This window comes from Podarcis tiliguerta (assembly GCF_965153285.1).
Source record: "Podarcis tiliguerta genome assembly, chromosome: 17".
Classification (NCBI taxonomy): domain Eukaryota; kingdom Metazoa; phylum Chordata; class Lepidosauria; order Squamata; family Lacertidae; genus Podarcis; species Podarcis tiliguerta.
This window is the reverse complement of record NC_139550.1, coordinates 4,750,768-4,777,545: the sequence shown is the minus strand read 5'-3', so window position 1 is coordinate 4,777,545 and position 26,778 is coordinate 4,750,768. Positions and strand designations below refer to the sequence as shown.

Genomic DNA, 26,778 nt, shown 5'->3' with positions numbered 1-26,778 from the left:
CTCCCTACTCAGCCCAATGCTGTTTCCATGCTCTTTATGATAGACCTGGCCTAGGCCAGCCTACAGGTTTCATAGGTGAACCAGGGCTTTGGACATCTTCGCTGTCCACATCCTCTTTCAAGAGTTCTTCAACTTCTACAGAATGAAAACTCTTAAGAATTCTCATTTATTACAGCTAGGGTATCTCACCCGTAGTCCTCCGGATTTGGCTGGACGTCAGCTCCCAGCAGTGCTTTCCATCAACAATACCAGCTGAGGCTGATGGGAGTTGGGCGCCACCAATGACTGGAGGGTCAGCCACCTTCCATAACCACCATTTCCAAAGAAAATGCTTTGATTGAAAAATGAACAAAACTACTGAGGATTTTCCACTTTGCAGCCTTTCTGTTCACTCCAAATGTATCGTGCCTCTGTCATATTAAATTCTACAGAGTGCAATTATCGGTCTGTGAGCTGTCTCTCTTCCACTGAGAATGGACCCAGTTGATATTAGTTGGGTACAATCAGTTCATGACTGTCTGAGCAGAGATGAAGGGTGATGCCAGTGGATAGGAGATTCGTCAACATCAGGGGATGAATTGCTTCTGGGTGTGTGTGTGTGTGAGAGAGAGAGAGACCACAGATCTAACACCCCTGATAAAACTCATATATCACTTCACATCACTTCTCACAATGTGAGCCTAGTTTCCTTTTCTAGCTGCCAATCATCAAATGCACTGTAATCTACCAGAGAGACCAAGTGATGCATGCATGTTAAACCAGCACGCAAGTCATCATGAGAGGCTGAGAGAGAATTCAAGCTTAGGAGGCTTTGTAGACAGAATCCATAATAACTTCTGAGTCCAGAGGAAATAAAATGTTCTAGTTTGAAATCTGGGTAAATATCTAGTACAGACATCAAACTGAACAGGAGCTGCAATATGTGGATGTTGGGCTGAATAGAGAATGTGCACAAATTATTATTATTATTATTATTATTATTATTATTATTTATTGAATTTATATACCGCCCTATACCTGGTGGTCTCAGGGCACTTCACAAAATAAAATCAAAATATAAAACCACAAAATACTGTATTTTTCGCCCTATAGGACGCACTGTCCCATAAGGCGCACCTAGTTTTTTGGGAGGGAAATAAAGGGGAAAAAATTATTTCCCCCCCCCCAGGCACGGGGCTGGGGCGGGGGAAGCCCGAGCTTCCCCCGACCCCAGCCCCCAAACAGGCAGCTCTCTGCAAGCCGTGGGAGCCCAGCGCTGGCTCCCTGCTGCTTGCTGAGAGGTCCGCAAAGCCTGGACGTGCTGAGCTCAGCGCGCGCAGGCTTCAGCATGCAGGCAACTCTCCGCAAGCAGCGGGAGCCCAGTGCTGGGCTCCCGCTGCTTGCGGAGAGGTGCGCGAAGCCTGCATTCGACCCATAGGACACACACACATTTCCCCTTCATTTTTGGAGGGGGAAAAGTGCGTCCTATAGGGCGAAAAATACGGTACATAATCAAAATAAAAGCAACAACCCAATAACGCCCCCCCCCCCATACCAGCTATTTTGTACATTATGGGGAACATGCACAAATGAACATCTTAAGCAGGATTTTTCATACTGAATGGTCAATGTGCTTAATCTCCAAGTGATACTGGAGAATGTGAGTATTTCACACACTGGTAAATGTACATGATATCTCTTCAAGGGAATATTCTTCAAGGGAACCATATGCTTAGTGACCTAGCGAAGGGTGAAATACTCTGTTTATGCCACCAGATTGTACACAGTTGACAGCATCATTTGGAGTCTATGCACATTGATCAGGCAGTACACAACCCCACCCCCCTGTTTATTCTCTTTATTTGGGAATGGGAAGAAATAGGATTTACTTGTCCTTGACCATATGTATGGACAGATGCATATTATATGTAAATGTGTATGTGTATATATATATGGACTTTAAGTGGCCATTCTGCATGGACTGTTGTCTATCATATGAGGAAGCATGTCAGGGTTTAAAATAAATTCAGATTAAAAAAATATGTTGGTGAAAAACATGAATGATAAGTCGAAAAATATGTTAGAAAAAATGTCTGGTTTGCAAATATGTAAAAAAGTTAGATATTTGAGAATCTGGCTGACAGTAAGAAATCTGCACTTATATGTTAAACTGTGGAAAGAGATCAAGAAAGAGTTAGAGATTTGGGAGAAAATGAAGCTCTCCCTGCTTGGCAGAATCTCAGCTATTATAATGAATCTATTGCTCAGGATGCTGTTTTTATTCCAATCAAGTCCAGTTGTATTTAGGCTGCATCAAAGAATGGAAGAAGGATATTTCTAAATTTATCTCGCGGGGGGGGGGGGAAGCCAAGAATCAAACATAAAATTATGATAGACATAAAAGAAAGAGGAGGCTTTGCCCTGTCAGACCTGCAAATGTATTATGAGGCAGCCTGTTTGTGTTGGTTAACAGAATGGATTACATTGGATAATGCAGACATCCTGGGCTTAGAAGGTCATGACTTAAAATTTGGCTGGCATGCATGTCTTTGGTATTGGAAGGTGAAAATTTATAAAAGTTTTATGAAGTGTATTCTTAGGAAGAATCTGTATAGAGTTTGGGAGAAATATAAAAATCTTCTGGAAGGGAAGAAGGCTATTTCTATTAAGAGAGTTAATATGGATAGACAGTGGGCAACCTACAGGGAATTGCTGTACTTTACAGGGTGGAGTGGGGGGACTCAAACTGAGATCAATGGAAAATGTAAGGAGCCATGTTCCAGATTGGTTACAATACCATCAGTTACATGAAATGTTTAAATTAGATAGGAAAAAAAATGATTTTCTGGATCAAAGCCCACAATTCAAAAAAGAACTTTTACAAAACAAAGAGAAACTTTTGTCTAAATTGTATAATTTGTTATTAGAGTGGGAAACAAAGGACAAGCTTGTTAAAGCCTCAATGACAAACTGGGCAATAGAAATAGGTCACAATATAGATTATAACCTCTGGGAAAAACTCTAGAAAAGTGACTTGAAGTTCACAGCATGTTATTCTTTGGAGGAGAACTACTTGAAAATGATTTACAGATGGTATTTAACTCCGAGTAGGCTTACTAAGATGTATAAGACTGAATCAGTTAAGTGCTGGAGATGCAAAGAGGTAGAGGGAATATTATTTCATATGTGGTGGCCTTGTAAAAGGGTAAAAGAGATTTGTGTAGGGTTTACGCCTTAGCTTTATCTTTCCCTGAAGATGTACGGCAAGATTTTTCCTCCAGGTTTACTCCCGAAGCCACAGTAACATCAGCATGAATTGGATTTAGAGTTGTGTGAGCAGATGTCCACTTTTGGAAAGGGGTGGTTTCTCCTTCCTTCCTGTACCCACTGAATATCCACTCTGGAGGACACGGAAGACATGCCAGAATACAGTGGTGCCTCGCAAGACGAAAAGAATCCGTTCCGCGAGTCTCTTCGTCTTGCGGTTTTTTTCGTCTTGCGAAGCAAGCCCATTAGCGGATTAGCAGATTAGCGCTGTTAGCGGCTTAGCGGGCTTAGCGGACCAGCTGATAAGCAGCTTAGCGGACCAGCTGATAAGCGGCTTAGCAGATCAGCTGTTAAGCGGCTTAGCGGCTTGGGGAAAAGGGGGGGAAAAGGAAAAAAACCCCACAGGAACTCGCAAGACATTTTCGTCTTGCGAAGCAAGCCCATAGCAAATTTGTTTTGCAAAGCACCTCCAAAATGGAAAACCCTTTCGTCTAGCGGGTTTTCCGTCTTGCAAGGCATTCGTCTTGCGGGGCACCACTGTAACTTGGGAGGGGCCAATGAGGATGCTTGAAGATTTTACTTGGTTCAGATTGTTAAGTAAACTGACCTGATTTGCACTTCCCTGACCAATGCTCAGCTTCGAAAGCAGCTCTCATTCAGTTTTCACCCTTCTCTGAATTTTTCAATGCTTTAGAACAGGAGTGGCCAACTCCCGAGAGACTGCGATCTACTTTTAGTATTAAAATCTGGCAATGATCTACCCCAGGTTTTTTTGGGTTCAGGTCAAAGTTGTTGAGTTTTTTTTAGGGAGGAGTAAAGTCCCATTTTTGGGAGGGGTTCAGGTCGGAGTTGTTGAGCCTTTTTTACGGAGGAGGAAAGCCCCGTTTTATACAAATACTTTCTTAGGAGGAAAATTCAATTTTTTTGGGGGGGGGGGTTAAAGGCAAGGGTCAAAGGGGAAAAGTCACTCACAGTAATAACGCTTTGAATGAAAACAGCCACAAAGAGAAAGCTCAGTTTTCCCTTCCACTGATCAGAGAACAATGGAGGGCTGGGAGAGAGGCTGGGACAGGAGTCAGTTTCAACGACACTGAGGAAAGGTAGCCAGCGACTGACCCATGATCTACCAAAACCTCACAGGGATCTACCAGTAGATCGTGAGTGACCTGTTGGACATCCCTGCTTTAGAAGACAGCAAAATGCATATAAAATGTGTAAAAGGCACCAAAAATGCATAAAAAGTATACAGAAATGCTGAACAAAACATACGCAATGCATTTTTTAAATAAATAAATCACAGATTGATGTGGATGAGAGGTAGAACAGATTTAGAAATGAGCATGTGCAAAACTGTCATGTGTTGGAAATAAAGTTACCTGTTGATTGACAAGAGGGTCCATGTGGGGGAAGTCAGCAACATTAACTTATTCTGTTTTCAAAAGGCTTCTCTGAATCCAAGCTCCTTCTTTGTAATGGGACTCCTTTTTAAAAATAAAGTAACTGGATTCAGCTCCGCATGCACAAGGTCAACATTGTACTCGCCCACAAAGGTTCTTCTTAGTGTCTCGGTTCCTCCTCACATTGCCTTTTCATCGCACTCTTTCCTTAGGGGCTACCAAAGATATGGGGAAGATGCTGGGAGGAGAAGAAGAGAAGGATCCAGATGCTGCCAAGAAGGAGGAAGAACGACAGGAAGCCCTTCGGCAGCAGGAAGAAGAGAGGAAAGCTAAATATGCCAAGATGGAGGCTGAAAGGGAAAATGTGAGGCAAGGGATTCGGGATAAGGTAAGACCCACTATCAGACTGATCAGAGTCCAGCTGGGACATAAGCAAACATTCGGAAACCAAAGAGCAGCTTCTGATTGGCTGCAGGAAGCTGCAGTTGGAAGTTGCAGAAGGTTTTAATAACAGTGAAATATTTCGCCAAGGCATTCCAATCACAGTGGCTGGATTGTAATTTTTGGGCCCAAAATGGGATTCACATGGTTTCAGTTGCTTGGAGTGCTTCTCTCGCTAATTATTTGAATGTGGGGTTGTTTGTGTGTGAAAGACACATTTTAAATTCATATGAGCATTTTGGCTAATGTATGTTTTGCATTCTCAATATAAACTGATTTTGGGGTGGAAATCACCAAAAACCTTGTGTGAGAAGGCCCAAAATGATATTTCTCATTTCCTCCCTCCATCCTTTTCTGGATTCAAAGCTCTACTTAGAGCCTCTTTGATGGACGGATGATTTATTTATCGTTGTTTGCTTTTGATATGGTTTTCTATGTCAGCTTTCTGAGTTGTACTTCTAATGTGTGGAAGGTCTTTGAAGAGGGAAGCTTTGTACCACATACGCATATCCAAATATATTGCAGGTATTAAAAAAATATTTTAGCAGGCGTTCCAGAATTCCCAAGACTCCAGTTATCACCACATATCTCTAATTTCACTTTTAGTCTCGTTCATGCTAGCTATGTAGCATCTGGAGAGAAAATTAAGTTCCAATACATAGAACCACCAGAGGTTACAGTACAGCAAACTGTAGATTGATGTAGGTTTACTAATTTTGTAATTGTGTGCTACATAAATGCATAATTCATTGCGTACAGCAAAGGGCTCCTGTTGACTGAAAGTTAAGACAGAGCTATTTTGTATGGACCCAGAACAGGGACTTCTCTGTAGTGAGCACACACACACTCACCCGATGTAGATCTCCCTCCTTCTGGATGAACCTGCCCAATCTGAAGTTTTTGATGTTGCAATACATCAATAACTATTTAACTACCTGAATCACATGGGAGACGGAGAGGAATCAGAACAAAACAGGTTTGGGGGCATTTTAGCCAAATTCCCTAGTTTCAGCGGGCTGGATTCAACTTAAAAGTTGTGCTTGAAGGAGGCTGTGTGATGAGTCCAACTTCTGTTCTGTCCTTCCCCTGCCCCCATAAATCAGCTTTGAGAGGTTAGGAGAATTCCCAGAACAGCACATGTGTAGGGTAGGAGAGGGAACATCATTCTATCTGGCTATATTTTGCAAACATATTGCTGGAAGGGGGAGTGGGGTAGGCTGATATCGCTGGAAGCCCCAAAAAAACTGGCTCAAAAGAGAAAAAAACTTGTTATGTGAAAATTCAGGTTCGAAGATGTTCTTTTCCTGCTGGGTAATGTAGAATATTCACTCCGCATCTGAGATTTCCCGCCCCACTGGCCTTGCTGTCTGCAGGCAGAAGAATATTCTGGGCTTCTCTGAAGGTCAGGGGCCTCAAACGGAGATAATACTTTCCCCTCCCCATTAATCATGTTCTGTAATTCTGAAGATAAAGTTTACATCCCAGGTGACTGCCGTGTCCTCTCCAGCAGACTTTAATGACATCTTCCCTTTTAATTATTGATAACTCCCCAACGATGTGAATTTCAACTAGCACCAAGGATTAATGGGTTTCATAAATAACGTGTCTTAACTTTTACGACTATTAAACGCTATTGGTAATTTTAAATATAAAATAAAGAGGGTTTTTGTTTCGTTTTGAAGAAGGGAGGCATGCAAAGTGCCCCCCCAAAAAACTTATTTCAAATGCTTATATTGATATTTTGGATCATTATGGATATTTAGCTGCATAAATAAATAAACAAACAGCAATGTTCTGTACTGTAATAAACACCTTTCATTTGCAATATTGGATATTGCCTGCATTTTAATCTAGTTACCATAAATTCATTTTAAAAGAATCAGAGGATAATTGCGGACCGTACCCCCCAGAGCAAAACAAATATCAAACAGCTCATATGCTTAGCAATTCTCTTTCAACAATGCCCTTTTCGTTATTATTATTATATTTTTAGCACCATCTCAGAGCAAGTGATAGGAACGCCTAATACACTTCGGTTCGGCACCTGGCTTAGGTCACGAATCCTAAACCAAGCTACTGTGACCTCCCACCCCACCCCCTTGGAGTGCAGTAAGACCAGTATTAGCACCTAGAACAGCTAGGGGGATGGAGAAGAGGGGATGGAGAAGACTATCATTTCCAGTCTTCAATGTTTCCCTTTTACAGACAGCCCCTCTGGATGGTATACAAGCCACAGTGCTATGGTCCTTTGGAGTGCAGTAAGATTAGAACCTGTCATGTGACTTAGTTTTTTTATTTTTATTTTATTTTGGCCTGTTGTTTTTTATTTTGTTCTGTATTACGTCTAGATTATTCTCTTGAAATATTGAATCATCCTGTTTGTTGTGTTGGCTTTATTATTATTTGAAACTGTTGGTAATGTGTGTAATGAGAGCCAGTGTGGTGTAGTGGTTAAGAGCAGTAGACTCGTAATCTGGTGAACCGGGTTCGCGTCTCCGCTCCTCCACATGCAGCTGCTTGGGCCAGTCACACTTCTTTGAAGTCTCTCAGCCCCACTCACCTCACAGAGTGTTTCTTGTGGGGGAGGAAGGGAAAGGAGAACGTTAGCCACTTTGAGACTCCTTCGGGTAGCGATAAAGCGGGATATCAAATCCAAATTCTTCTTCTCATAAACTGGGGCCCTATCTCCTTTGAATGTTATGTATTTTGATAAAAAAAATTAGTGTTCATGGTGCGGTACTTCACAAACAACAACTTCAACCAACCAACCAATAGTTCTTCTTTCTCTCTCTTCCTTCTCTTTTTCATTTTTCTTTTGGATTGGGTTTCTCGTGTGATCTTTGATTTTTGGTGGTTAGTAGTATTAACTAGATGTGTATCTTTACATATATTGGTAATAAATGAAGATATGTACAGGGAGGTGGGAGAATTCAACTCTCTAAGATAAAACTGTGACTGAGGGCTACATAGATATATTTATAATTTTGTGTTTTATGAGGATCATATGAGAATTATTATTAATGTACCTTCCTTTCTTTTTCTCTTTAGTTTTTTCTTTTTGATATATGGTTCTTCATAATTCTTTTTAGTTTAGTTTGAATCTTATTGTATTTTAGGTTGAAAACATTTAATAAAATTGATTAAAAACAACACCAACCAACCAATAGTCTGTTTAACAGCTTCAGGCCTTCTTCTGCTTCAATGAGTTAAAATGGCCAGACTGTTATGTGTGGTAACAGTGTAATCATCATGCAAATGAACGGGATATATGAATAAACTCATAATCAGGATTCACTATTCAGCCCTTCTGTGCTGTAGAAGCTTATTCAGATGGCCACTGCTGGAAGTGGGCTGCACGCCATACTGTTAAGATCTAAATGCACTTAAATAGAGGTACACATTATAATCAAAAAGCCTGGGAGACCAAAAAACCCTTTACCTGTTGCCTGAAAAGCCATACTGTGGGCACCAGCTGGGGAGAACATTCCAGCTTCAGGCATGCCTGGTGTGATGGCCTGGGACTCGGGCTTGGACTCGGAACCAGAGGAGTCTCAGTCCACACCGGATCCTCTGCCTCCCCTGCAACAAACACCAGCTGGGCCAAGTCAGGGGCCTGAGCCTGCCCTGGCTCCAGATGGGGGAATTACCTTTTTGCCCTCTGCTGGGCGATCACGTACAGCTGCTCCACTACCAGTTGGGTCAGGAGAGGCTGAGGCGGCCCCTGGGTCTAGTAACCCACCAGCATCTCCCGAGCTGCAGAGACTCAGGTCTGAGAGAAGGAGAGACCTAAGTACTCGCAGGAGGAGCGCTCACCTTTGGACAGGGAGGTGAGTCACCGGGGGATCAGGGCCAGCTGTTACCCTGACAAAGATAAAAGGCTACCGGACCCCGCCCCAGGTTGCGGGAGCAACATTGCTGCTTTTTGGAACTTGCCTAAGACCCTGTGCCTGACCTAGCCTGGTTTCCTGCCTTGGCCCTGTTGGGCTGACTTCTCGCGGAATCCTTGGATAATAAATGATAATAATAATAATAATAATAATAATAATAATAATAATAATAATAAAATTTATACCCCGCCCATCTGGCTGAGTTTCCCCAGCCACTCTGGAAGGCTCCCAATCAAATGTTAAAAACAGTACAGCATTAAATATTAAAAACTTCCCTGAACAGGGCTGCCTTCAGATATCTTTTAAAGATAGGATAGCTGCTTATTTCCTTGACATCTGAAGGGAGGACATTCCACAGGGTGGGTGCCACTAGCGAGAAGGCCCTCTGTCTGGTTCCCTGTAACCTCACTTCTCGCAATGAGGGAACCGCCAGAAGGCCCTCAGCACTGGATTCGGGACCGGACCTGGACTGCGTAGCTTGGGTTAACCCCTGGGCCCAGCACACGTGGAGGAAGTGGATAATTTAGACCCAGTCTGATTTGAGGCTTATGCTTGGTACTGAAATGGATTTGGTCACCTTGATGACCTTTATTTTTTTTGGAAGAGGGGCAATTACCAGAGCATGGGAGTGGTGGGGCAATAATAAGTGATTCCATTTAATGCCGTTCACAGCAATGTTCTTTCCCATTGGGATTTTGGCCAAGGCCCAACCAAATACCCTATTTTTTCATGTATAAGACTATATTTCCCCCCTATTTTTTCAGGTTTAAAATTGGGGGTTGTCTTATACATGGATATTGCATATGGGGTATTTCTTTATTTTAAATCCCCCAAAATAGGGGTCATGTTACACATGGGTGTGTGTGTGTTATACACTGAAAAATACAGTGGTAGTAGTAATTTATTTATACCCTGCCTATCTGGTTGGCTTTCCCCAGCCACTCTGGGTACCTCCCAACAGAATATTATTATTATTAATAATAAAGTGATAAAATACCAATCATTAAAAACTTCCCTAAACAGGGCTGCCTTCAGATGTCTTCTAAAAGTCAAATAGTTGTTTATTTCCTTGACTTCTGATGGGAGGGCATTCCACAGGGTGGGCACCACCACTGAGAAGGCCCTCTGCCTGGTTCCCTGTAGCTTCCCTTCTCACAGTGAGGGAACCACCAGAAGGCCCTCAGTGCTTGATCTCAGTGTCTGGGCTGAATGATGGGGGGGGGTGGAGACACACCTTTAGGTATACAGGAGTGAAGCTGTTTAGGGCTTTAAAGGTCAGCGCCAACACTGACCCAGTGGAAAGTGACATTGACACAAACTAGGTGGAATTTGAAGGATGCCTGAAGGTCATACAGGGCACATGGAAGCAGAACAGCCTTCTAAATTACTTGAAACTAGGGATGAAGATTTCCCTTTGAAAGCTGTGGGTACCTAATTCCCTTAAAGGCTAAAACTCAGCAAGGTGTCAAATAAATATATGTATCAAAGCCTGCTCTTGACTCCTAATGAGATCTGGGCAGCTCGGTCCCTCATGCTTCCTTAGCAAATCCCAGCTCTTCCGGAACGTCTAGTTCTGTTTGGTTCTTATTTTACCTAAACAAAGCTCCTATTTGCAAAGAGTACAAAAAAAGCAAGGGAAAAAAATTCACGAGAGATTAGAACGAAATTTCTAAGCTACATCTAACAGAGCAGAGCAGAACAGTGAAAACCCCAATGAGTCAAACCTTTCTGTGTCCTTGCAGCTAGCAGTGGGGGATAAATTTGATTCAGTTGACTTTTAAAGACAAGCTTTGCTAAGGTGCTCTTTCCGGAACAATATGTGAATCGAACCACAAGCATCCTTCGAAAATTCACATTTCTCCAAATTTTGCAATGCAGATCTCCAACCAAGTAATGTGTACAAATATATACTTGGTTGAAGTACACATATAGAAAACACATTATACACATTATAGAAAACAGCATTCAAAATGTATTCTAGTAGAGGAAGTTGCTTTGCAAATGGTGTATATTGGGCAAAATTGCATGAAAATGAGCATATTATAAGAAATTTGCACTAAAGTGCTGATGAATTTTCATGAGGACTTTAACAAAACGAAACCAAACACAAACTGATGTGGAAATGTGGAGAACTGAAGACTGGGAAAAGGAGGAATTGGGAGAAACCAAAAATAACACACTTGTCCGTCCCTATTTGCAGCTTCTTTTGAGGTTTTATTTGAGTGGCTGTGCTGTGTTGCTGAAAAGGTCCTTGCTTGAGCTAAGCAAAGATTGATAGCCCTGGTATAGCCACTGTCACTCAAGGCTTCCCATTTTATTGGAGGGACAGCCAAGTTTACATTAAATTTAAAAACACCTTCTTCTCTAATTCAGATATTCCAGGGACCCCTTTCTTCATGGACGACTCTGTCGAGAAATTCCTACATGCCCTATCACAGAGCCTATGTGCATTGGTGGGAATTCCACAAGGATGTTCTTGTGATAGGCATTTTTAGATCCCCCATTATAGTGAATGGGGAGAACAAGGAGCTTTGCTTTATAAGAACATCCTGGAACCAGAAACACAAATCAAAGCAGAGACAGCCCAGAACAACTAACACCCCAGAGGACAGGATCACACTTCAAAACGACCTTGACAGATTAGAGAACTGGGCCAAAACAAACAAGATGAATTTTAACAGGGAGAAATGTAAAGTATTGCACTTGGGCAAAAAAAATGAGAGGCACAAATACAAGATGGGTGACACCTGGCTTGAGAGCAGTACACGTGAAAAGGATCTTGCAGTCTTGGTTGACCACAAACTTGACATGAGCCAACAGTGTGACGCGGCAGCTAAAAAAGTCAATGCAATTCTGGGCTGCATCAATAGGAGTATAGCATCTAGATCAAGGGAAGTAATAGTGCCACTGTATTCTGCTCTGGTCAGACCTCACCTGGAGTACTGTGTCCACTTCTGGGCACCACAGTTCAAGAAGGACACTGACAAACTGGAATGTGTCCAGAGGAGGGCTACCAAAATGGTCAAAGGCCTGGAAACGATGCCTTATGAGGAACAGCTAAGGGAGCTGGGCATGTTTAGCCTAGAGAAGAGGAGGTTAAGGGGTGATATGATAGCCATGTTCAAATATATAAAAGGATGTCACATAGAGGAGGGAGAAAGGTTGTTTTCTGCTGCTCCAGAGAAGCGGACACGGAGCAATGGATCCAAACTACAAGAAAGAAGATTCCACCTAAACATTAGGAAGAACTTCCTGACAGTAAGAGCTGTTCGACAGTGGAATTTGCTGCCAAGGAGTGTGGTGGAGTCTCCTTCTTTGGAGGTCTTTAAGCAGAGGCTTGGCAACCATATGTCAGGAGTGCTCTGATGGTGTTTCCTGCTTGGCAGGGGGTTGGACTCAATGGCCCTTGTGGTCTCTTCCAACTCTATGATTCTATGATTCCATGAACTCAGAAGCAGGTTGAATTTTTTTTTTAATGCATAGATACACTGTTCTTGAGATGGAATGAAGGTCATCATAGTTTAATACTTCCATGTTCCAGTGAGGCAGGATCTCACCTGAGATTTTGGAATATATGAGCAATTGGGAACATAGGGAGCTGCCTTACCCTGAGTCAGAACACTGATCCATCTAGCTCAATATTGTCTGCAGAAACTGGCATCAACTTTCCAGGGATGCAGGTGGCACTGTGGTCTAAACCACAGAGCCTAGGGCTTGCTGATCAGAAGGTTGGTGATTTGAATCCCTGCAACGGGGTGGGCTCCCGTTGTTCGGTCCCAGCTCTTGCCCACCTAGCAGTTCAAAAGCATGTCAAGTGCAAGTAGATAAATAGGTACCGCTCTGGCGGGAAGGTAAACAGCATTTCTTTCTTTTTTTTAATTTTCTTTTTATTAATTTTCACTAAGCAAACATAGAAAACAAGTAAACAAAACAAGAAAAACAAAAAACAAAGTAAACAGCGTTTCCGTGCACTGCTCTGGTTCACCAGAAGTGGCTTAGTCATGCTGGTCACATGACCCGGAAGCTGTCTGCGGACAAACGCCGGCTCCCTCGGCCTATAGAGCGAGATGAGCGCCGCAACCCCAGAGTCGTCTGTGACTGGACCTAATGGTCAGGGGTCCCTTTATCTTTACACTGTTCCTAAGGTAGAATGAAGGTCATCATAGTTTAATACAGTGGTACCTCGGGTTACAGACGCTTCAGGTTACAGACTCTGCTAACACAGAAATATTACCTTGGGTTAAGAACTTTGCTTCAGGATGAGAACAGACATCACGCAGTGGCAGTGTAGCGGTAGCGGCAGGCCCCATAACTAAAGTGGTGCTTCAGGTTAAGAACAGTTTCAGGTTAAGAACGGACCTCCGGAACGAATTAAGTACTTAACCTGAGGTACCACTGTATTTCCATGTTCCAGTGAGGCAGGATCTCACCTAAGATCTAGGAATATACAGTGGTACCTCAAGTTACATAGGCTTCAGGTTACATAGGCTTCAGGTTACAGACTCCGGTAACCCAGAAATAGTGCTTCAGGTTTAGAACTTTGCTTCAGGATGAGAATAGAAATCATGCTCCGGCGATGTGGTGGCAGCAGGAGGCCCCATTAGCTAAAGTGGTGCTTCAGGTTAAGAACAATTTCAGGTTAAGTACGGACCTCCGGAATGAATTAAGTACTTAACCCGAGGTATCACTGTATGAACAATTAGGAACAAAGGACGCTGCCTTACCCTGAGTCAGAACACTGATCCATCTAGCTCAATATTGTCTTCAGAGACTGGCATCAACTTTCCAGGGTTTCTGGCATACCCAGAAATGCCTGGAATTGAACCTAGGAGCTTGAATGCAATGCAGAAGCTCTGCTATGGAATTATGGCTCCTCTCCACTGTCATTGTCAGCAGTCTTGACAGCAGACCCACACCAGTTAATCATCATATTAGAGCTTGCTGAAGAAATTGAGGCCAGTCTGCCCCCAAAGGCTTGAATGGTACAGTCCTATACATGTCTACTCACAGACACTCCCCATTTAATTCAATGGAAAATACACTCAATTAAGTGTACACAGCAGGGCTTTCCAAACTGTGAGCCACTGGACCGCCAGTGATCTGCAAGCTTTATTCAAGTGCTCCACAGCATGCCTGTGAAGAACATTACAATTTTAATTCTATGGAATTCAAACTGTTATAGAATGCAATGCAATGCAAGAAATAAAAAAGAAATAAAATACAATTAAAGATCACACAGCATCTAGCACAGTGCATCACAATTGATACAACAGGCAGAAAAAAACCCCCCAAATGATCCACCAAGACCCTCAACAATTTTCAAGTGTCCCGTGGGTGGGTGGTGGAGTTTGGGAATCATTGGTATACAGGATAGTTTACTTCTGTCATGATCCATAGCATTTTGGTAGTTTGAGACTTGTAGCTATGACGATTAACTTGAGCAAACCACCATTTATTGCGGGTGGGTGAAATTTGTCTCCATGTGACTTCTCGCCATTCAAATTTCATATCTGAGTTTTAAAATTTTACCTCAGAAATTGAGTGCTATACTCTTGTTGATATCTCTTGATGATTTTGACATTGGAAGGTGTCAAACATGAAGTCTCATAAGTTGCCAGTTGTCAGATACAGTGGTACCTCTGGTTGTGAACAGGATCTGTTCCGGAGGCCCGTTCACAACCTGAAAGGAATGCAACCCGTGTCTGCGCGTGCGCGTGTCGCAATTCACTGCTTCTGCGCATGCACACGATGTCATTTTGCGCATCAGCGCATGCGCGAGTGGCAAAACCTGGAAGTGACCATTTCCGGTACTTCCGGGTCGCCACTGGACGCAACCTGAAAATGCTCAAACTGAAGCAAACATAACATGAGGTATGACTGTACTAAATAAATGTAATTGCATGTCTTCTATTAAATCCTAAATACTTCTATCAAATCCTAAGGACCATTACATGACATTCAGCAAATATTGCCAAATGCTAAATAGTATAGTTTGTTTGCTATGAAATACTATCAGTAAATACTAATGTATCAATTATCAAATGCAGAATTGAAATATCAAAGATGGAAATCAGTTTCATTGAATGTAGAATACCAATACTGAATATTCAAAGACCAATCAGCAAATATTTGACTATTCAGAGGAAATCCAGGGAATATTTAATGTCAATATATGAAGAGGAGAATTTTGAGAATGGTTTGGAACCATTCTTATGATTCTTAACAGCATTGCATATTTCAGCTAACAAAAACTAACAGCAACTTTGCCAAAAAAGAAAGAAAGCTGAGCAACTTTTGTGTCCAGATTTTCACTTTTTGAAATATGGCAACCCTGTATTATTAGTATTAAATGCTGTAGCTGTAAAGCAAACAGATCTCCCCCCCCCCCCGAAAGTCATTTCATCTGAAATTATTCAGGAGGACCACAGCTGGCTTAGTTTAGCTTTTTGCCCGCTGACATAATAAATACCTGATTGGGTAGACATTACAAATTGGCTCCTCTTGTAAGTCTACACTAGTCAAAATGAATTGTGCTGTTTGAGGCATTTGGACATTTCATTTACGTCCTAATAAGTGTCAGTTGCTTGTCCTCAGAATCCTGCGTGAAATGGGAAAGACTGTTTAATAATCCATTATATGCAATAGAAATGAAATACAGGGGGCTACTGTTGACCTTTGAAGCCCTTCATATATCAGAGATGGCACTGGCCATGAATGGGATGCCTGTGAAAGTGAATTAACTGATGAGCTTTCATTGAAACAAGCAAGGGGAAATACCTGCTATCTTATAGGAAAGTTTTGCAAACGTCATTGTATGAATTAAGACGCCTTAAGAAGGTAAAGGGACCCCTGACCTTTAAGTCTAGTTGCGGACACCTTAAAGGTAAAGGTAAAGGGACCCCTGACGATTAGGTCCAGTCGTGACCGACTCTGGGGTTGCGGCGCTCATCTCGCTTTATTGGCCGAGGGAGCCGCATACAGCTTCCCGGTCATGTGGCCAGCATTATTAAGCCGCTTCTGGCGAACCAGAGCAGATCACGGAAATGACGTTTACCTTCCTGCCGGAGCGGTATCTATTTATCTACTTGCACTTTGACATGCTTTCAAACTGCTAGGTTGGCAGGAGCAGGGACCAAGTAACGGGAGCTCACCCCGTCATGGGGATTCGAACCGCCGACCTTCTGATCAGTAAGTCCTAGGCTCTGTGGTTTAACCCACAGTGTCACATTTCATGGCTCTATTCAAGGACAGGGACGCGGGTGGTGCTGTGGGTTAAACCACAGAGCCTACAATCAGAAGGTCGGCAGTTTGAATCCCTGTGACGGGGTGAGCTCCTGTTGCTCGGTCCCTTTACACTATTATTTTGAATAAGATGCTGCAAACTTTTTAACTCATTCAGAAACCACTCTGGGTCGTTTGCCCCCCCCCCCATGTTTTCAGCAGTGTCATAAATGCCTCCCTTTCCCCATGACTTTGGTCAGTCCCCGCCTCCACCCCCTGCAATCATTTAAAAGAATGAAAGAAGCAGACATCAGACTGAAAAATGGTACCGAGCAAGTTAAAGGGGGGGGGGGTTCATACAAAATGTATGTTAATACTCACAGACACACACATTTCTACACCATCGAAATCTATCATTGCAACCTAGGCTTCAAAAATGGAACAGATCCAATTCAGTCTAATAAGTATTTAGATAAAATACTTCGGCACCTCAACAATATATCTGCTGCATTCTTGTTGCCAGAGTTGCTAATTTGGTTTATCCTCCCACAGTGCCTTGGTGTATCCCACTCTTAGTAGTGCCCTATGAAAGCAAATGAGATCATAGCACTTGGTTTGATAAGCAGAATTCAGTGGTCAAACTTCTTCTGGGGCTGCCCCACTTCAGGCTGTAGGACAAGGAGTGCATATCTGAAGGCAATTAGCTCTGGATTTCTCTGTCTCAAATGAGGGGGGGGGGTGTAGACTAGATGGCTTAGAGGAGCCCTTCCTACTCCCCACCCCTGACTCGAGAATAAAAGCTGTCCATTTAACCACACTCATTTGGCCCTCAGATTCTAAGTAGTGCCTTGTCGGAACATCAATGCTCCTGGTTCTGCCTTTCTATGGTGCCGTGCCCCAAAGGTGTGCACTGTTGCTGATCAATCTAATTTCTCTTCGTTTGATGGGTTTGCCTAAAAGGAAAGTCTGCCAGCCACAGATTCCATTCATTAGGTTATATAAGCTTCACTGTGTTGTTTAGATCTGTCATATTCCTTGTCTTTTGTGGAGGGGGGGGTAGAAAGTAACAATGTGGGGAAATGGCTATTTTGCATAGTGTGAATGACATAATGACATAATACTCATGGCAGGTTGGGGGCGGGGGAACCCAGTCTGCAGTCAGCTGCATTGCTCCAGGAAACACACAGAGCTGGTAAAGGACAAAGCAAGGTTACTTTAGATTTTTACCAAGTGATGAGCTAGTGATCCAGCAGTAAAAAAATATATGAGTCCATCTCCGCTTCCTGTGTGATGGTGCAGGACTGCGCAGTGACATTTCGTCATGGCCAGATGGCTTCAATTAGATGGGAGCTGAAATAAAATCACTTTGAAGAATTTAGCAACTCCCCACCCTCACCAGTGTCACAGTTTGGATGTTGGTCTCAAAATCTAATCTCAATATTTTACATTAATTGGTTGAAATTTGAGTGTATTGATGGATGAAATGGATGGATGAAGTTAACAGAAAATGTGCTGTGTACTATTAGCAAGTCATCTATTGAGAACAGTCAACCACTGATGCCTGCTGTATGTAGGAGCAGAAAACATGGTGGGGTTGGGTGTGGCTGTTGTCCTGACCTGACCTCGTTGGTCTTACTGCTGCTTCTTACCGGGAGGTAGAAGGAGAGCAAGAAGGTGAGCTTGGTCAGCGCAGTGCAAATGCACCAGCAGATAACTGCCGGTGCATTTGCACCACACCAACTTCCTCGCAGCCTTTCTCTGCTTGCGCTACCCCCCTGTAAGCAGCAGCAGAGTGACCAACTAGAGATCAAGTGAGCATCTGCTACCGGTTGTATGCCAGCTATCCAATATTGACCGCTACATGTCATGAACAACTACTGACCACTAGTGGAAAATCTGACACCAAATGCTGATGTCAGAGATTATTTGCATATATATATATATATATAGTAATAAAAGCTTACTGCCTGGGCTTCAGTACTCAGGAAAACAAAAGTCCAGTTTCTGAGTTCAGTCTTTGTCACATTCTAGTGTGACCAAACAATCAAGAACACGCTTATGCATGTGAAGGGACAGTCTGCTGAGATAATGGCTCCCATAACAATGTTGGTTAGTAGTAGTTGTTGTTGTAAAAAGAAACCTAAAACAAAAATATGGGTAACAGGTGGGAGCTGCAACTAATTGTTGCAGTGTGAAGTACTCTGTGCAGTATTCCAGTCAGCAAGGCACTCCCTTGGTTTTCCATTTCCCCATAACTCAGAATTCTGTGGTCTTCATTGAATTGTAGGGGTGGTTTCCCCCTTAGTTTTTGTGAACCTTGGGATTCTGTTGAGCACACTGAAACCTCTCTCTTAGAATCATAGAATCGTAGGGTTGGAAGGGACCCTAAGGGTCACCTAGTCCAACCTGCAGCTAAAGAATGCCTGGCAAATGCCCATGTTGTTTGTTAGTGGCTCTATTTTTGCTAAATAGGCATCATAACCGAGCATCTGAGTTTAATTGTGGACTATAAATGATACTATTTTTTTCCATATCGTTATGTTGGCTCTAATGCAAACCAAAGAGAAGCCATTTTGGGCCGATTTCTAACTCTGACCCTATCCTCTAGAGCAACAGAGAACATACTCTTCTCTTCCCCAGGCTAAACATAACCAGCTCTTTCAACTATTTCTCACGGAATATGGTTTCTAGGCTTTGCCCCGTTCTGGTCACCTTCTTCTACACATCCTCCAGTTTGTTAGTGTTCTTGAAATGTGCTGGCAAACACTTGACACAGTACTCTGGATGCTCTAGGCAGAATACAGTGGAAATAGTCCTTCTTTTGATTTAGACAGTGTGCTTCTGTTAATGCAGCCTAAGACACATTGGCTTATTTTAGCAGCTGCATCACACTGCTGGCCCATGTTCAGCTTGTGATCAGCTAAGACACCCAGTTGACTCCTTTTTACATTACTGCTGCCAAGCCAAGTCTCCCCATCCTACACTTGTGCCTTTGTCTTTTTGTTCCTGAATGCAGAACTTTGCTTTCATCTCTGTTGAATTTCATCTTTGTGAGAATCCTTTTCTGATTTTCCAAGAGAGTATCTCCTCACATTTTTCAGAGTAGCATCTCCTCATCTGGTCTCATTTGAATAAAAGCTTTTCACAGTACACTAGCTCTCTCCAATTCTTGATCTTTTCAGTGCTTGATGTATAAAATGTCTGATGTGCAAATATTGAAACCATGGTGGTTTGTATGGAGTGCCACCTCATCTCAAAGACCAAGTCCTGTCAACTGAATCGTGTTGGGGCTGGGCTGGGCTTTGGGCAACAGTCTGAAGGTGAACCAGGAACTGGGGCCCTGAAGTCATAGAACAAGCCGAAACAACAAGCCAGGATTATAGATCAAACCAGGAGGCCGAGAACATAAGAGAAGCCTGTTGGATTAGACCATAAGGTAAAGGTAAAGGTACCCCTGCCCGTACGGGCCAGTCTTGACAGACTCTAGGATTGTGCGCCCATCTCGCTTAAGAGGCCAAGGGCCAGCGCTGTCCGAAGACACTTCCGGGTCACGTGGCCAGCGTGACATCGCTGCTCTGGCGAGCCAGAGCCGCACACGGAAACGCCGTTTACCTTCCCGCTAGTAAGCGGTCCCTATTTATCTACTTGCACCCAGGGGTGCTTTCGAACTGCTAGGTTGGCAGGCGCTGGGACCGAACAGCGGGAGCGCACCCCGCTGCGGGGATTCGAACCGCCGACCTTTCGATCAGCAAGCCCTAGGCACTGAGGCTTTAACCCACAGCGCCACCCGCGTCTTGGATTAGACCAACGGCCCCTCTATTCCAGCATCCTGATCTTGCAGTAGCCAACCAGATTCCTGTGGGAAACCAGCAAGCAGGATTCAAACACAACATCATTCTCCCCTCCTGTGGTTTCCAACAACTGGTATTCAGAAGCATTGATGCCTCCAGTTGTGGAGGTAGTGCATCGCCACAAGAGCCTTCGTCTCCATGGCCACACAGGTTGGTGGCCATCACTGCCTCCTATGGGAAGGCCAAGTCAAAGAGCAAGCCACAAGTCAGGACTGAAGGATGAACCAACCCACAATCCAGAACCAAAGCACAAGTGAGGATGCAGGACCACACCAGAGCTCAGGAAGTCCTTGTTCCTCAAGCAAGGCTCAGCTGGAAAAGGAAGTCATGCTATACCCCTTCTTGTCCAGAAAGAACCAATCGTCAACCTTGGTGGGCAAAAGTCAGTCTGGTAAATTCTTCACTAGGAAGGCTACCACTTGCAGTTTGGCAGATCATCACCGACAGTCTGTCAGAAAAGTATTTCCCAATAGGTAGAACCTCCTCTGAGGGACGCGGGTGGCGCTGTGGGTTAAAGCCTCAGCACCTAGGACTTGCCGATTGCATGGTCAGCGGTTCGAATCCCCGCGGCGGGGTGCGCTCCCGTCGTTCGGTCCCAGTGCCTGCCAACCTAGCAGTTCAAAAGCACCTCCGGGTGCAAGTAGATAAATAGGGACCGCTTACCAGCGGGAAGGTAAACGGCGTTCCGTGTGCTGCACTGGCTCACCAGATGCAGCGATGTCACGCTGGCCACGTGACCCGGAAGTGTCTGCAGACAGCGCTGGCTCCTGGCCTATAGAGTGAGATGAGCGCACAACCCTAGAGTATGGCAAGACTGGCCCGAACGGGCGGGGGTACCTTTACCTTTACCTTTAGAACCGACTCTACTGTTTTCATTGAGGGACAACATATACAGGCTGCAATTGGCAAGGCAGGTCAGAGAAGAAGCGAAATTTCCCCTCCTTCGGCAAACTAGTTGCTTACTTAGAAGCTGCTGCCGCCGCCACAACCTGAGCTATCTGCATATCTAGACCCTTTTTAAACTTCTTTGCTGCCTGTCAGCATGGATGGAGTTTGCATAGTATATAGTAACAGAAATTAAAAAAATAAATCTTAATATGATAGGTCTTTGGGGAAAAAAGATTTTAAATCAAGGCTTGCTGCACATCACTGATTATTGCTGCAGTCACTTACCATAAAGCTTCTCAACTGGAAAATTCAAATGGAAATGAAGGGAAATATTAGTCCTATTCAAAATATTATTAATTAGTGTCAAGCTCTTTGACTTGCCCTAGACATATTGGAGCAGCAAAAATAAAGTAAATACCACTTTCCCCCTTCCATCATCCCTATCCTCTCTGACTCCAAAAGCTGCAATTCAAATGAATTCTGATAGACTGATCCATGGAATGATGGAACTAACAGATGAGCTTTAAAGCTGAGCGCACATGAAAGCAAGGAAGTCCCATTGAACTCAATGGCACCAATTCCTGAGTTGGCAATCTCAGCAACATTCTGTAAGTATTCTTGACATCTGGGTTAGTATTCATGAAGGTTTTACTCACAGTAAGCCTGCTGAAATGAATGAACACGGCTAACTTAGTCCTCTTAGCTTCAGTAGGTCTACTCTAGGTAAAGCGTAGCTGAATACCACCCCTGGTCTTTAAAGGTAAAGGTACCCCTGCCCGTACGGGCCAGTCTTGCCAGACTCTAGGGTTGTGTGCTCATCTCACTCTATAGGCAGGGAGCCAGCGCTGTCCGCAGACACTTCCAGGTCACGTGGCCAGCGTGACAAGCTGCATCTGGAGAGCCAGCGGAGCACACAGAACGCCGTTTACCTTCCTGCTGGTAAGCGGTCCCTATTTATCTACTTGCACCCGGAGGTGCTTTCAAACTGCTAGGTTGGCAGGCACTGGGACCGAACGATGGGAGCGCACCCTGCTGTGGGGATTCGAACCGCCGACCATGCGATCGGCAAGTCCTAGGCGCTGAGGTTTTACCCACAGCGCCACCCGCGTCCCTGGTCTTTACGTACAGAATTACCCACTATCTCCCATGTGTTCAGCTCAGTGGCGCCCTTTAATTCCTTTCCCACTGCCTCACAGGCCTCCAACAGAGAGGATCCTCCTGGAGGCTTCCCATTAGGTAGAATACTGGGGTAGGGAAATATATTCAACCAGAGGGCCACATTTCTTTCTGAAGAGCTGCAGGCCAGTGGTGCACAGAGTATGCATTGCTCCAGCTCGGTTTGCCTTTTCAAGGAACAGATGCAGCTGGCTCACCCGCCTAGACTGGGCAGACACACTCCTTGCCACAGCTGCCAGATTTATATAAAAATTTGCATCTGCTGATTCATATGTACAGATGCAAATTTAGAAATAATGACTGTGATTTAAGTAGAAATACAGTACATCTCACCATAGTGCAGAAGACCAGTGTTTGCCTGCTTTACACTGCTGTCCAAGTGCTGATTACTGATAGGCAACTTCAAAACCCTCTTTCCTCTCTTTTTATAGTTCTTGATATTTACACTGACTTTGTAGCAGATAGTCGTTCAAACAGAGGACTCTTTCAAAGAGAGCCCTGTCTTCTGACAGCCCTTCAAATCAGACAGTTGTCCTCTGCAAAGTAGGACACACGGCCACCTTGAGCTATATTTAGGTATTGATTGGTCCCCAGCCCATTCACCCGGCAGTGAGTTTCAGGGATGTCATGGTTGTAAAGGCATTCTTTTAAACGCCCAGTGAACAACTAGTTTTCTTGGAGGATGGTTTCAAGTTTGGAATGAGAGGTCAACGGGCCAAAGTCTCAATTCCTCTTCCCCCAAAGTGTCCTGCTAGTAACTTCGGTTTCCATAGAAACTGCTTTCTCCATAGCCTTTCCCCACCCTTCTAGGTAGGCAACTTGAAGGTCCAGCAGTACCCTTCAAGCACAGTCAGTTGCTGATCCCTTGTTGTTGTTTAGTCATTCAGTCATGTCCAACTCTTCGTGGCCCCATAGACCAAAGCACACCAGGCGCTCCTGTCTTCCACTGCCTCCTGCAATTTGGTCAAACTCACGTTAGTAGTCCTCTGTCATCCCCTTCTCCTTGTGCCCTCCATCTTTCCCAACATCAGGGTCTTTTCCAGGGAGTCTTCTCTTCTCATGAGGTGGCCAAAGTATTGGATCCTCAGCTTCAGGATCTGTCCTTCCAGTGAGCACTCAGGGCTGATTTCCTTCAGAATGGATAGGTTTGATCTTCTTGCAGTCCATGGGATTCTCAAGAGTCTCCTCCAGCACCAGAATTCAAAAGCATCAATTCTTCGGCGATCAGCCTTCTTTATGGTCCAGCTCTCACTTCCATACATCACTACTGGGAAAACCATAGCTTTAACTATATGGACCTTTGTCGGCAAGGTGATGTCTCTGCTTTTTAAGATCCCTACTTTATACTAATCCTATACTTTATACTGATCCCTACTTTATACTAAAGCAAAGGCTAGATGCATTTTTATTTAAAATGGGAGCAGAGTTCAGCACTTCCATTCCATTTTATAGAAATGGAAAGTCTGGATGCTGAAGCCAATGCTACCATCACATCTGGCTCCATGGGAATTGCTCACCAAAGAGTAAAATCTATGTACTGCCATAAGACACATTCACCTCTGACTTTATGGCATGGTTTTGCTCTTCGGTGAGCAAATCCCATGGAGCCAGACTTGATGGAAGTGAAGGAAGTGAAATGAGTTTTCAGGTCCAGGCTGTCCATTTGAATAAACTGTTTCAGAAGCAGAGTGCTTTTCCTTCAGTCTTCCTTACTCCTGCTCCCAAGTGCTTTTTAGCTTCATTGGGAAGGGCGAAAGGGATAGATTGACGGATCATTACATTTAGAAGCAGAGTTTTCTACCATCTAATCAGCTATGAGACTGCATTTCAGTGAGCAACTTGAAATCCTTCCCAACCCAAATAATCTAGCTGTGTTAATTGCTGAGTAGGAGATACATGAAATGCAGCCAGGAGACAAGACAGCAGTAATCTGAACATCATCCAGGACAAACTGCAATTAGATGTTGTGTTTCTCTGCATTCTCCCTCTCCCTCTCTTCCCAATCACTGCGATAGATAAAACTAATATCAGCTTTTAAACCAGTGGGCAGTTAGGTAATTTTAGATGCTGGACTTAATGGTCATACCATTAGATGGCAATGTTTATTACAAACTTCCAAAATGTGGCAAGCCAGCCCAGGGCTTCACACAGTTGAATGAGCAGTGCTACAGTGGAAAAAGCCCTGGGACTTTTTGCAGAATGAGAGTGAGGACAACTTTGTCTGCGACAGCAGTGGGGCGATTGACAGGCTACTTTGACAAGTGAATAAGGAGCTTGTGCTTACTTGTGATGTTTACCTTAGAGAATGGCGATGAAGAGTTTCAATTAGAATGCCAGAAAATGAGAGAAACGACCAGGCAGAGGCTGGGTACTTAATTCTTTTTGTTTGACGAGGTTCCTCCTTCATGCTAGCAGTTTGAACGGTACAACTTCGTTGCGAGATTGTCTGCATCTCTGTGCTGGCTTACCACATTTTTGAAGTAAGTACCCATATTTTTCGCTCTATAAAATGCACCAGACCACAAGATGCACTTAGATTTTGGAGAAGGAAAACAAGAAAAAAAATATTCTTAATCTCAGAAGCCAGAACAGCAAGAGGGATCGCTACGCAGTGAAAGCAGCAATCCCTCTTGCTGTTCTGGCTTCTGGGATAGCTGTGCAGCCTGCATTCGCTCCATAAGATGCACACACATTTCCCCTTACTTTTTAGGAGGGAAAAAGTGAGTCTTATAGAGCAAAAAATACGGTAATTAATATTGTCATCTAATGGTAAAACCAGAATCTAAAAGACTATCCATTGTAGTGAGTGGAAGATGGGAGTTGGGGGTTGGGGCTAGAGAGAGAGAGAGAGAATATGTAATTGTGACATGTAATTGCAGTTTGTCTGGGATGATATTCAGATTACCACTGTCTTGTCTCTTGGCTCCGTTTTATGTATCTTCTACTCGGCAATTAGCACAGCTAGATTATTTGGGTTGGAGAGGATTTCAAGTTGCACATTGAAATACAGCCTTGTAGCTAATTAGATGGTAGAAAACTCTGCTTCTAAATGTAATGACCCTCCCCTCCCTATTCATCCCTTTGGTCCTTTCTGGTGAAACAAAAAGGCACTTGGAGGAGAGAGGAGGACCATAGGTAAGGTACTAACCCATAAAGTAGAACTCACTTGCAAAAGCACTTTGGTTTTCCTTGATACAATCTGCCAGAGTTACTATCATCTACGGCTTTAGTCTAAGGCTGCAGACCTGCAATTTGCGAGCACAAGCGGCATGGAATAAAGTGGCTCTCATTGTAACCCTCTGCAGGCACCTGCTACCAGTTCATCCATCCTATTTAGCACACTCTGACATTGTGGCCCTCCAGGCACTGTGGGACTACAACTCCCATCATCCCTGATCACTGGCCATGCTGGCTAGAGCTGGGTCCAGCAGCATGTGGAGGGCACTGCTTTGTCTACCCCTGACTCTGAGCCAAAACTATACATTACCCTAAAGTAATCAGAGGTAGTAGCATTTTAGTACTAAAATTCCTGCATGTAATAGGCAGTAACTGGGGAGCCAAGATAGCTGTGCAAGCTGGTTTTTGTTTTTTGTTTTCTATTTTCCTTTTGCCATTGGCCTGTTTTAACTGTTGTGGGTGTTTTATATTCTAACTTTCCCCTCTTTTCTCAAGGCTGACATTTGGTGAAGAGCAGAGCAAATTTCACCCAGGAATTTCAAAACTTCAAGGTTCTTCCTGTGGTTCTGAACTGCTCGGGCAGCCTCACTTGTTTTATTTATGTGGGAGATATGGGCACACAAAGTCAGCCAACTAATAGGAATCTATATTGGACCTTGATGAAGAAGAGGGAAAAGGGGAAGTCGTGAGAGATTGTTCTGTGGGGGACTTACTCAAATGCCAAAATTCATGTTCTGCAGACCAGTGGGTCTAGGTCCTTTATTCAGTGTGGGTGTTTGTGAGGGGGTGTCTACAAGTCTATACTCACTGCTTGTCTGAGGTGAGTAACTGGATATAAATAAAGACTGTGGGGCATATATTAAACTAGCACTTTCAGGGAGAAAAGTCTAGCATAGCCCTCTCCCTAATGTGCCAGATTACTATACTCAGCATCAAATGTGGAGGAGTATAAGTCAGCTCCATACCATTTCTGCATTAATTTGGCTTTGCTGTTATTGTTGTTGTTGTTTTTAATCTGCATTAAAATTCTCATGTAGATATGTATATTAACAAACATTTAAAAATGTATTTTCTCTCAAAATGCAGCTTTATAAATACACATTACCTCACAAGACATATTTGAAAAGTCTGCTCACCTTATCTGATGGGCGGTGTTGCAGTCAGACCACAGGCCTTGTGGTGACCTGGTGAGGGGACCGGGGGCTTGACTGACCACCTGCCGGCAATTGGCCTGAGCCAGGTCTTGGGCGGGCTTTCCTTGGGGCAGCGGCCAATCAGCACTGCCTGGGGTACGGTACAGAATTCTACCCCCTCAAGTCTATCCACCACATTCTGCATAATAGCTAGACTGGCTCCCCAACTGTAGGATAGTTTGAAGAGCCTGCAATGAAGTTCTATAGCAGAGACTAAGTAGGAAAGGGTTCCATACTTCTAATCCATATGACCTTTTATCAGATGCCTCCCCTGCTTGCTTTATGATGGGGGTGGATCTGG

The 26,778-nt window shown here is 43.8% G+C and overlaps 1 protein-coding gene and 1 long non-coding RNA gene across 3 annotated transcripts in view; one reads left to right on the top strand and one right to left on the bottom strand.

Annotated features, from left to right (window-relative positions):
- Positions 1–4,670, bottom strand: part of LOC310668023 — an 80,273-nt gene extending 75,603 nt beyond the window's left edge. The window contains exon 1 of the long non-coding RNA XR_014506552.1: positions 4,623–4,670. This is a non-coding gene — a long non-coding RNA (uncharacterized lncRNA). The remainder of the gene's footprint in view (positions 1–4,622) is intronic.
- CPLX1 (complexin 1) overlaps positions 1–26,778 on the top strand; it is a 143,739-nt gene that overhangs the window by 79,834 nt on the left and 37,127 nt on the right. For both annotated transcript variants that reach the window (XM_083420880.1, XM_083420881.1), the window contains exon 3: positions 4,856–5,031. In XM_083420880.1, coding sequence (XP_083277006.1) covers positions 4,856–5,031 — 176 coding nt within the window. The remainder of the gene's footprint in view (positions 1–4,855; positions 5,032–26,778) is intronic.